The 12,389-nt window shown below is 46.9% G+C and overlaps 1 protein-coding gene across 3 annotated transcripts in view; it reads left to right on the top strand.

Moving 5' to 3' along the window:
* KIAA0319L (KIAA0319 like) overlaps positions 1–10,207 on the top strand; it is a 168,070-nt gene extending 157,863 nt beyond the window's left edge. For all 3 annotated transcript variants that reach the window (XM_060205869.1, XM_060205871.1, XM_060205870.1), the window contains exon 21: positions 8,944–10,207. In XM_060205869.1, coding sequence (XP_060061852.1) covers positions 8,944–9,131 — 188 coding nt within the window. In that variant the 3' untranslated portion in view covers positions 9,132–10,207. The remainder of the gene's footprint in view (positions 1–8,943) is intronic.
* Positions 10,208–12,389: the final 2,182 nt, after the last annotated feature.

Below are 12,389 nucleotides of genomic sequence, written 5' to 3'. Positions count from 1 at the left end.
TGCAAGTGGGGAGCAAGGGGCTTGAACCAGGATCCTTACACCAGTCCTTGTGCTTTTGCGTCATGTGCACTTAACCCGCTGTGCTACCACCCGGCCCTCTATGACACACTATTTTGCCATTACTTTAAAATAGAAATTAAAGGAATGCTTCCTCAAAATTGTTCTAGCCCCATTAGACATGTTTTATATAAATATATTATTTATTTAATTGCCACTAGGGTCATTGCTGGAATTTGGTGTCAACATGACAAATTCACCAACACCATCTATTTTTGTCTTTCTTCTTATTTTTTTTTTTTACTGTTTATTTATTGATTAATTTTTTTGATTGCTAGAACACAGAGAAATTGAGTGAAGAGGGAGAGGTATTGAGGGAGAGAGAAGGAGAGATATCAGTACCAGTACCTCACTGCTTGTGGGTTTTCCCCCCTGCAGATAGGGACTGGGAACTTGAAACCTGCTCTTTGTGCACACTAACGTGTGTACTCTACCAGGTGCACCACCACCCTGCCACACGTATTTTACCATCATCATCATCACCACCACCAACAGGGTTTAATGCTGGGGCTACGTTGGTTGTTTTTAAAGTCACTGTGACTGTGGGTTAAGGGAATTAGAGAAAAGCAAGTATGTGTATGCAGGCTGCCTTATGGACAGAAAAATGATAAACTATCAAGAGACAGGTGAACTTCAGGTACATTTTGAAAAAAGACTTGATGAGAGCAATCATTTTTACTGGGAACTATGAGGGGAAGGGAGTAGCAAGGGGTGGCTCTCCAGATTCTGCTTTGAACACTTGTGGATTGGGTAGTGTTATTCCCTGAGGTAGCTAAGACTGGAGAGGACATGTTGGAGAAGATCACGTGTTTGATTTAGGATAGTTATGTTGGGGTTGAAGAAAGGAGATTGGAAGGATAACAAGGAACAAGTTATGGAAAGTTTTAAACATTGAATTAGCATTTATCCTGATGGTGATGAGAAATGATGTCCTGGGGCAGGGGAGATAGCATAATGGTTCTATAAAAGACTTTCATGCCTGAGGCTATGGAGCCCCAGGTTCAATTCCCTGCACCACCATAAGCCAGAGCTGAGCAGTGCTCTGGTAAAAAAAATAATAATAATAATAATTAAAATGAAGTGTCCTGAAAGTGCCAGCATTTTGTTTAACCAACTGAATGGGTAGTTTCCAGACTGAGGCCAGCAAGGAGATTTTGTCATGATCCCAGGAGGAGTCAGAGGATGCTGGCATACACTTTTGTGGTGTCAGTGGGATAGAGGAACAGGAAAGGTCCAGGCTGGCATCTGACCCAAGAGACAGAGAGTGATAGCACTGCTGACAGAATTAGAGCACTTGGTATAGATGAATTAAATTGAACTCAGCAGAACAGTTAGGACTGGAAGTGTTGATGCAGGGATTTTCTATATTCTGGTGAGGATCAGCACCTTGAAAGTGCTTCATGTCTCTTTTGGGGAGAATGTCAGGGGTGAGGAAGAGGGTCCAGGCTACAGAGCTCAAGAGCCATCAAGGAAGGAGATGGCAGATTATCAGGTCAGCAAAGTCAGCACAGAAACCAAGGATGAGAATCCACTAGAGAAATGATGGTCACATGAAGAACTAGAGCAGAATGGCGAAATGCCGCAGAAGTGAAAGGTCAGGTTGCTGAAGAAGTTCATAGGTGATAAGGAAATGGGCTCTAAATATTTAAAAATCCCACCTGCAGGGGGCCAGGCGGTAGCGCAGCGGGTTAAGCGTACGCGGCGCAAAGCACAAGCACCAGTGTAAGGATCAGGTTCGAGCCCCCGGGTCCCCACCTACAGGGGAGTCGCTTCACAGCCAGTGAAGCAGGTCTGCAGGTGTCTATCTTTCTCTCCCCCTCTCTGTCTTACCCTCCTCTCTCCATTTCTCTCTGTCCTATCCAACAACAACGACAACAACAATAATAAGTAACGACACCGATAAACAACAAGGGCAACAAAAGGGGAAAAAAAAATCCCACCTGCAGGGGGAAAGCTTAACGAGTGGAGCGGCAGAGCTGCAGGTGCCTGTTTCTCACCCTCTCTACCTCCCGTCCCCTCTCAATTTCTGTCTCTATCTAATAATAAATAAAAATTTTAAATGAAATAAAAGTCCTTAGTGGAGGAGAAGCAGGATGGGGTTGGAGGGCATGTATTTCTTGGAGGGGGTGCTCTTGAACAAATTCATCTACAATCAGAAATGCTAACAGTGTAAGAGGCCTCCCAAGGAGGGAGAAAGCGGAGGGTGGAGATAAATGGGCTAGGGCTCTTGTTCTGAGACAGGCAGGAAAGAAAAGCACTAAGAATTCTTGGGCTGAGAAGGCTAAATGGGAAGGGAACTGATGGCAAGACAGCAGGCTTGCAGTGAAAGGGGAGCTGCTGAGGGAGGGCCACAGGCCGGCTGGCGGCTCCCAGGTGACGAGGATGAGACTAGGTGAGTGACGGTGTCTAGCTGAGAGATCCTCTTAGATCTGGTGTAGGTCTGACAGGCCAAACAATCACCTCTGTTCTGGGCTCTGCAGACTAGCCCATGTACCCCCAGAGGAGAAGCAGGAGCAAGAGGTTGAGAATGGGATTTAGAATTGTATTGTGTAAGAGACCCAGGTTCAAGCCCCAGCACCACATGGGAGCACCATGCTGCAGGAAGCTCTGGTGTCTTGGTGTCTCTCTCTCTCTCTCTCTGAATAAAAAAGTTGGCCTGGTAGCAGTGAAATCAAGGAAGTATAAGACCCCAGCTCTCAAAAATATTTTTCTTGCCATAACAGTTTGCTGGGAGCCAGGTTAAGCTGGGGTGGGGAGTAACTTGCAATGGATTGGTTCCACCTCCATGGACACAGAGGCACCAACAGCCTGCAGGCAGAGCGTGGGGGCTGCCCGCTCTCCAGAGATGTGGTTTACGTTCAACAGCTGTCATTTTGGCGTTTGTTTTGTCTAGCTATTGTGGTTTTCCACTCAAAAAAAAAAAAAATCTATTTCAGTGTATTAAATTGAACCATATGAAATTACTAGTATTTGGCTTTTTTGGCCTATAAAAATTGCAGCTTTTTGTACTCCAACCTGATAGAGAAATGATAAGCACAGCTTGATGGGTTCTCAAGAGTCAATGTGATCAGGGCCCCTTTGTCCTCTTTTCAGTCACTGCTGCCCCCACCCTGCCCCCAGTTTACAGCTAATGAAGTAGTTTATCTAAATGGAGTCCTTGTACTTCCTTCATGCAAGATCTTATTTATGAGGTTCACCCATGTTCTGTGTAGCATAGTGTTATTCATCCTCATTGCTACATGATTTCTGTTGTGGAGATAGTTACTTGTTATAGATACTGCTGATGTAAATTCCTGTTCTTTCTGTTTTGACTACTATAAAGGGTGCTGCTGGACACATTTTTTCTGGTGTGTGCTGCACCAGAACCTTGCACATGTGTGGTTCAAATACCTTTGATATTGCCAGCTTCCCAGCTTGTGCTTACCGAGTAAAAACCACTCTGTTCTTCAAGCCAAGCAAGAGCCAAGGGTGCCGGGGCCTGGTGGGTGCTTTATACTGTGGAGTCCAGACCATGTCTCCTCGTCCAGCTTTTGTTCTCTGTAGCTGTGGTTGGAGGGACCCTCAAGTACAAGGAAAGCTTCCTGTGGGCACAGGGAGGAAAATGCCCTCTCTGAGCACAGAAAGTCAGAGGCTGGGTGTTTCATCTATCCGACAAAGCAGAAGTTTTGCAGACCTTGACTCTACCTGGGTTTGTCTCTTTTATTATTATTATTATTATTATTATCATTATTATTTTAATTGTTTAATTTTATTTATTTCTTTATTTATCCCCTTTTGTTACCCTTGTTATTTTATTGTTGTGGTTATTATTGTTGTTGTTGATGTCATCGTTGTTAGATAAGACAGAGAGAAATGGAGAGAGGAGGGAAGACGGAGGAGAGAAAGATACAGACACCTGCAGACCTGCTTCACCACCTGTGAAGCGACTCCCCTGCAGGTGGGGAACCGGGGGCTTGAACTGGGATCCTTATGCTGGTCCTTGCGCTTTGTGCCACCTGTGCTTAACCCGACTGCGCTACCGCCCGACTCCCTTTTTTTTTTATTTCTTTATTGGGGAAGTAATGTTTTACATTCAACAGTAAATACAATAGTTTGTACATGCATAATATTCCCCAGTTTCCCATATAACAATTCAACCCCCACTAGGTCCTCTGAATCCTTCTTGGACCTGTATTCTCCCCACCCACCCACCCCAGAGTCTTTTACTTTGGTGTGATATGCCAATTCCCGTTCAGGTTCTACTTGTGTTTTCTCTTCTGATCTTGTTAGGTGTAATACTCCAATTCCAGTTCAGGTTCGACTTGTGTTTTCTTTTCTGATCTTGTTTTTCAACTTCGGCCTGAGAGTGAGATCATCCCGTATTCATCCTTCTGTTTCTGACTTATTTCACTCAACATGATTTTTTCAAGGTCCATCCAAGATCGGCTGAAAACGGTGAAGTCACCATTTTTTACAGCTGAGTAGTATTCCAAATTTTATTTTTATAGAACAGAGAGAAATTGAGAGGGAAGGGGGGGGATAGAGAGGGAGAGGACAGAGGCACCTGCAGCCCTGCTTCACCGTTCCTGGAGCTTTCCCCTTGTCGGTGGGGACGGAGAGCTTGAACCCTGGTCCTTGTACATGGTTATGTGTGGCTTAACCAGGTCCACCAGCACCCCCTGGCTCTTTGTTTTAAAGATTATTTTTTCTCATTTGTTTAATTTAGGAGAGAGAAAGTGAGAAAGAAAGTTACCAGAGCACTGCTCAGCTCTGGCTTCTAGTGGTGCCCAGGACTGAACCTGGGGCTTCAGGCCGCCTGCAAGTTCTATGTGCTAACAGGCTAAGCTAGCTCCCCAGCCCCTGTGTTTGCTTCCTTTATTGGCCACTGTCCTTCCCCATTTTGAAAATGCCCAAGAGGGTGACGTAGTCTGGCCCTGCTGCTCTCTTATTCTGAGGATCAGGACAGACATGGCTTCCACAGTCATGTCCCGGGACTGTACTCCTAAGGTTGACAAGGCCAGGGAAGTGCCTTGCTGGAGCCCCACAGCACACTGCAGGCAGACAGCAAGCAGGCAGGCAAGACCTGAGGTGGGGGCATCCCCCAGTGACACAATTCATCAGGTTTGGGTATCTCAGTATTCACAGCCTGGTGTTATATCTGGCCAGGAAGAGGCAGAATGGCTGAGAATATCCTCAGAACACTTGAGTATTTTGAGGGGATCTGGGTGATGAAGGTTCAAATACACCATATCTGACCACCTTTTTTGGAAGAGGTAGGTCAGCTCCTGAGGGTAGGGGTAGAGCAGTGCCAGGTCCCAGAGCCTTACCAAGCTGAGCTCTCATCTAGTCGTGTTCTCATCCAACCTTTTGTTTTCTCTAAAATAGATGAGTTCTTGTTGGTGTGCTTTTCTGCCTCCTTTAGAACGCTAATCTCATTATAAAGGCACATGATGGAACATTTCACATTCAAAAGAGAAAGGCAGGGTCAGAGAGATGGCTCAGTGGATAGGGGTTGCTTGGTGTCGTATGCGTGGCCCAGGATCAAGGAATAGAGAAAGACAAAAGAGTATCAGTGGGTGGTACTAACCAGGGCTAATAAATATTGGGCATGCAGAACCATCATTGAGTTCCAGGCCTCCTGGTCTGTAGCCTATTCTCGTGTGTGTGTGTGTGTGTGTGTGTGTGTGTGTGTGTGATATTTTTATTTATAAAATGGAAATATTGACAAGACCATAGGATAAGAGGGGCACAGTTCCACACAATTCCCACCCCCAGAACTCTGTATCCCATCCCCTCCCCTGATAGCTTTCCTGTTCTTTATCCCTCTGGGAGCATGGACCCAGGGTCATTATAGGGTGCAGAAGGTGGAAGTTCTGGCTTTTCTAATTGCTTCTCTGCTGAACTTGGGCGTCAACAGGTCAATCCATACTCCCCGCCTGTCTCTCTCTTTCCCTAGCGTGGCAGGGATCAAGGGGAGGCGGGGCTCCAGGACACACTGGTGGAGTTGTCTGCCCAGGGAGTCAGGTCGGCATCATAGTAGCATCTGGAACCTGGTGGCTGAAAAGAGTTAAGATATAAAGCAGAACACATTGTTGACTAAACAATCATGAACCTAAAGGCAAGAATATTACAGATGAGGATTTGGAGTCTCCAATAGTAGGTCTATTTTAGGTATATTCCAAGGGGCCCATGATTTTACTAGTTTTTGCCTGAGCCTGACATCTGATATTCAGGTGGACCCAGGTTATTGTCTGAGGAGATGGTGTCATAGTTGGAAAAAAAGACTAGAAAGCTGGACCAGGCAAGAGAGTAGCTCTCAAATATGGGAAAAGTATATAAATATTAACTATAAACCCTGTCAGTTTGATCTGGAGCCCATGTTCAGGACAGGGGCCTGTGTAACCTCTGCATCCCTGTAGGTCTGAGCTCACATTCTGTGGTCATAGCTAGAAACATTCCAGGCTGCACTAATTTCAGGACCCATCTTCCTCGGGTGGTAGGTAGAGTATGTTGTCTAACCTCCCTTCGGAGAATGGAATAGCCCCTACCATTGTTGATCCACACTGAGTACAAGGTCCTATAGGGGCCCACAAAGTGGTCCATTATGTTGTTCCTGATGGAGATGGCCAGTGATAGTGGAAAGAGGGATCTGTTAGAAGTCTAGGCCCATCATGTCTGTGTAGGAATCCTAGGACTCCCTGACTAGAGCCCCAGATGATGGGGTGGCCTGGTAGTGACTAAAGAGTCATCATTAAAGTCTGCCAATCTCTTGCCTTTATTCAGCTTTTGTAGTCCTTATTTGTCTGACAAGGTTAGCTTTGGAGTGATTGAGGGACATGTAATAGAAGGTATGTGAGGAGGGTATCTAGGTCTAAGTAGAAACTGTTTCAGTAGGTGCTTTATGGTGTCTTTTTGGGTCTTTCTACTTGCTTGCTGCATTTATTGACTCTGCAAGCCATTGTGAACTTTTGCTTTAAGGTAAACATTTTCCCCCAGCTTGTGGATACATGTGTACATAAGCCCTGTCTCATGGGCCCTGGTCTATATGTAGGTTTTGAGGTTTTGTTGAGAAGTGCACCACCGGAAATGGAATTAAAGAGTCCTATGAGCTAGGAAAGGTCTCACCAAAATAATGAAGCTGAAAGGTTGACATTCCACGCCTAACGTCTCTGGACACAGTCCAAAGTGAAACATGCCGAGGAGGTACTGATTGCATTGAATAGGCTGAGATCAGCAGATGCAGTATCAGTTAGTTATGAATTGAGGGAAGCATACAGGAAAAGGAGCCCCACCCTAGAGGTCCAGGCCTGGGAGAAATGTGGGCTTTATAGAGAAAAGGGAAGGTTCCTGCTGTCTTAGGGTTTAAGAAGGTAATAGATAGTTATTGCTATAACCGAATTATTTGGCAATTGGATTAACTTTGAAAATACCATTGTTAGGATTTGCTGTATCATACACGACCTCACCATAATTTATGCCTTTTTATGCTATTTACATATATCTTACAAAGTAACACCACCAGTTGCTTCTGTTCTCCCTGGTCCAAGTTTTTAGGAGTCTAGTATTTCTGTTTATTTATTTATTTATTGGGTAGAGGCAGGCAAAAATTGAGAGGGAAGGGGGAGATAGAGGAGAGAGAGACACCTGCAGCCCTGCTTCACCACTCGTGAAGCTTTCCCCCTGCAGGTGGGGACCAGGGGCTTGAACCTGGGTCCTTGCGCACTGTAAACATGTGCGCCCAATCAGGTGCACCACCACCTGGCCCCAGGAGATCTAGTATTTCAAAGAACAAGTCTTTATTAGAAATGTATTAGGGGAGTCAGACGGTAACTCAGGGAGTTAAGAGCAGGTGGTGCAAAGTGTAAGCACCGGCACATGGATCCCGTTCGAGCCCCCAGCTCCCCACCTGCAGGGGAGTCACTTCACAGGCAGTGAAGCAGGTCTGCAGGTGTCTATCTTTCTCTCCCCCTCTCTGTCTTCCCCTCCTCTCTCCATTTCTCTCTGTCCTATCCAACAACAAAGATATCAATAACAACAACAACAACTACAACAATAGAACAACAAGGGCAACAAAAGGAAATAAATATTTTAAAAAAGAAATGTATTAGGGGCTGGGTGGTGGCACACCTGGTTAAGTGCACACATTATAGTGCACAAGGACCCCGGTTCAAACACCCAGCTCCCCACCTGCAGGGGAGTCACTTCACAGGCGGTGAAGCAGGTCTGCAGGTGTCTCTCTTTCTCTCCCCCTCTCTGTTTTCTCCTCCTCTCTCCATTTCTCTCTGTCCTATCCAACAATGAAAACAACAACAGTAATAACTACAACAACAGTAAAACAACAAGGGCATCAAAAAGGAAAATAAGTAATAATATAATAGTATTTTTTAATTAAAAAAAAAAAAAGAAATGTACGTGGTCCGGGAGGCGCACAGTGGATAAAGTATTGGTTCTCAAGCAGGAGGTCCCCAGTTCAGTCCCTGGCAACACACATGCCAGAGTGATGTCTGGTTCTTTCTCTCTCCTCCTATCTTTCTCATTAGTAAATAAATAAATTCTTTTTAAAAAAAAAGAAAGAAAATAAATGTATTAACAATTTGAGCACTGCTCAGCTCTGACTTATGGTGGTGCGGGGGATTGAACCTGGGACATTGGAGCCCCAGGCATAACCATTATTGCATAACCATTATGCTATCAACCCCTGCTCTAGTCTTCACCATTATGCTATCAACCCCTGCCCTGGACTTCACTTACAGACCTGAATTGCATGGGAGAAAGCCTCCTCCCCATGGAAAGGGGTCCAGGACTTTGCCTGTGCCTGGCCTTCCATAGGCTGGGAGGAGGAGGCTGCAGACTGTGGCTCTGTCCGGGAAGATCAGTGAGGCTCCTGACACTCTCTCTCTTTTGCAGGCATCAAGCAGAAAGGCCCGATGCTGAACAGCAGCCTGATGCACTCCGAGTCAGAGCTGGACAGTGACGATGCCATTTTTACATGGCCAGACCGAGAGAAGGGCAAACTCCTACACGGTCAGAATGGCTCCGTGACCAACGGGCAGACCCCACTCAAGGCCAGGAGCCCACGAGAGGAGATCTTATAGCCACCTGGTCTGTTTCCTCAGGGTAGGGGTGACAGAACTGGGACCCAGAGCACTCCAGACTGGTTCTCATACCTCTCACATCTGTGGGCAGCCGCTCCCAGAATCCACTGGTCATTCTGCCCCAACCTTCCAAACCAGAGCTGCTGATACTTGAATCCAGGAATCCCTGAATGAAGCTGTGAATGAAAAGTTTTTCTCTTTAAACCTATCTGAAAGGCCCCAAGGCCCTAACCCTCACCTCAGGTCTTTTTTTTTTTTTTTTTTTGCAAAGCCCTCCCCACCTCCGAGGACACTGGCCACCTCTTCAGCTCTATTAGCAGCGTGCTATTCCCAGGGCACCTGCACAGTGAGGCCTGGCTATGCTCCCATGCCTGGGCCCAGAACCCAGCTCCACCAGCCTCCTGGCCCCAAAAGCCTGCCTGCAGACATGTTCTCTGCTCTCCTGCCTGGGGTGGAGGGTGTCTTCTCACTAGGCCCAAAGGAAGTGGTGCCTCCCCTCCACACCTCTGATGCCCAGCTGGTAGTGCAGACATGGCTTCTGGCCCAAGATTTGGGAAGGGCTGGCTGCATGGAGAGGGACACTTCTGGCCATGGCTACTGTGAGCATCTAGGCTGGACGCAGACTGCCTCATCCTCAGTCCCCCTAACCAGCCCACGCTGCTTCAGGCCTCAGGCCCACTCTCTGCCCTGAAGAGACAGCCACCAATGGACCAGAATGTTGTGGCAGAGTGTATGTGAGTGACTGCCCCACTGTGGTCTCCTCTCTGTCCGTCTGCCCAGGTATCTGCCCTCCATGTCCCTTGCATGTGTATATGTGTTAGAGTGTGTGTGCCTCAACTCTTCACAGGGCTCTCAGCTGCTCACAAGGCATCCTTGACTTGGAAAGACTTTCAGCTCCTCAGAACAGAGACTTCCTGGCCCTTCTTGGCCTTGCCACTGGCTCCTCAGCCATGGAATCTGGACGTTGAGGAAGGGGAGGTTAGGGGTGGAAGTGGCTTTTTAAAACTAAAACCAACCTAGTTTATACTACTGCACTCCTGTCTGTTGTGGGATGATTAAACATGCTATTGAATTGTGCACGTTCTGCTGGGTGTGCCACTGTGTTGCAGCGTTGACCTGTACCTCAGGGTCTGTGGGTCTCTTGTGATGCTGTGGCCCTATAGCATCTGCATTCAGCCCACCTCAGCCTCTGCCGGCTGCTGTGGCTGCCCCACCCTGGACACCCTGCTGGCCAGTCAGTCCCCTCTGGCTAGTAGGGACATTTTCTGTCTTTTCTTCCATATATTTTGTTACCGCACAAACAACTGACACCTGCAGCCCAGCTAGACAGTGTAAATGAATGTCCTTCTTTTACCAGGGTGCGGCCTTCAGAATATTCAGCCCCTGCCCTTCCCTATTTCTGGCCCTGTGCTCCAGCTGTGTTCACTGCACATTTGTACTGGAGCAGCTTGCTGGGCAGCTGAGGTAACAGGAAGCTAGTATAATGTCCCCAAGAAGTGGGGTGGGATGGGGGTGGGGGACCATGGAGTGCCCCAGACCCTGGTCACCTGCCCAAGGCCAGTTGGTCCTGTGTGTTGCAACAGCTTTAGCAGATTCAGGAAGATGCCACAGGACAGGACTCATCACTGGCTTTGTAGGAGTCTCCTTTGTCCTCTGTGCCTTTTTCCTTTCTAATATATCTTTTCTTTTTTTAAAATTTATTTTTATTAGGATAGAGATAGGAAATACAGTGAGAGGGAGAGAGACACCTGTAGCCTGTTCCCCAGTCATAAAGCTTCTCTCCCTCAGGTGGACACTGGGGGTTCAGATCCTAGTTCCTGCGCAGGGTAACTTGGGCATTTTATGAGTTGCAGTACCTCCTGGCCCTCCTGATTTCTTTCTTTTTTTAAATTTATTTTATTTATTTATTATTGGACAGAGACAGAGAGAGATTAGGGGGTGAAAGAGTGGGCGAGAGAGAGACACCTGCAGACCTGCTTCACCACTTGTGGAACTTTTCCCCTGCAGGTGGGGACCAGGGTATTGAACCTGGGTCCCTGCAGACTATAGTGTGAGTGCCTAACCAGGTGTGCCACCGCCTGCCCCTCCTTTCTTTTTTCTTTTTCTTTCTTTTTTGCCACCAAGCTTATCACTAGAGCTCAGTGCTTGCACAATGAATCTACCACTCCCAGTGGCAATATATACATACATACATATATGTGTGTGTGTTTTGATAGGGAACAACAGAAATTGAGATGGAAGGGGGAAGTAGAGAGGAACAGAGAAAGAGAAACACCTGCAGCACCACTGGTGAAGTTTTCCCTTTGCAGGTGGGAATCGGAGGCTCAAACCCAGGCCCTTGTGCACGGTGTTATGAGTGCACTCAGCTGGGTGCACTGCTGCTCAGACATTCTCTGGGCCTTAATTCTTTTTTCTTTTTAGAGACTTTTTAAAAAATATATTTATTCATTTTCCCTTTTTGTTGCCCTTGTTTTGTTGTTGTTGTTGTCATTGTTATTTTTGTTGTTATTGATATCTTTGTTGTTGGATAGGACAGAGAAATGGAGAGAGGAGGGGAAGACAGAGAGGGGGAGAGAAAGACACCTGCAGACCTGCTTCAAAGCGACTCCCCTGCAGGAGCCAGGGGCTTGACCTGGGATCCTTACTCTGGTCCTTGTGCTTTGCGTCACCTGCACTTAACCAGCTGCACTACCTCCCGACTCTCTCTGGGCCTTAATTCTATATCTTGTTTATCTTAGCCATTTCTCAGTTTCAGAAATGAATTTTCATCCATTCCTTCTTCCACCAAAAAGAACAAATCACAGGAACTGAGGCTTTTCAGTGTGGCTGCGGGGCTGCCACATCCCTGGCCTTGCTCAAAGAAACCTCTGTCTAGCTGCTGCCTCCTTAGCAACCCCAGTCACCCCAAAGAACCCTTCTGAAAGATTACTAAATTCTAGGAGTCTGGTCACTACTACCTTGACCAAATTTAACTTGCCCAAACACTCCTCCACCCTCACCGAAAGCCTCCCAGCCTTTTACTTTCTAGAAAGGACAGCAGAGGGCATCCTTGCACTTCTCTGACCCCACCAGGCACTGTGTCCTAGAGGAAACCAGTCTCCCTACTCGTCATCAGGAGGCTCCACACAGAGAAACCCTAGGCCTAGGCCTGTGATGTTCTGATCCTTGTTCTTCCATCTTCTTCTTCATCTTCATCTGATATGTAGAAGAAGCTGAAGAAGTTCATTCCCACTCTCTGCAAACAGGTCTTCGTCTGCG

This window comes from Erinaceus europaeus, chromosome 13 (genome assembly GCF_950295315.1).
Source record: "Erinaceus europaeus chromosome 13, mEriEur2.1, whole genome shotgun sequence".
Lineage (NCBI taxonomy): Eukaryota > Metazoa > Chordata > Mammalia > Eulipotyphla > Erinaceidae > Erinaceus > Erinaceus europaeus.
The sequence above is the reverse complement of the archived record's forward strand: the minus strand, read 5'-3'. Positions and strand labels throughout refer to the sequence as shown.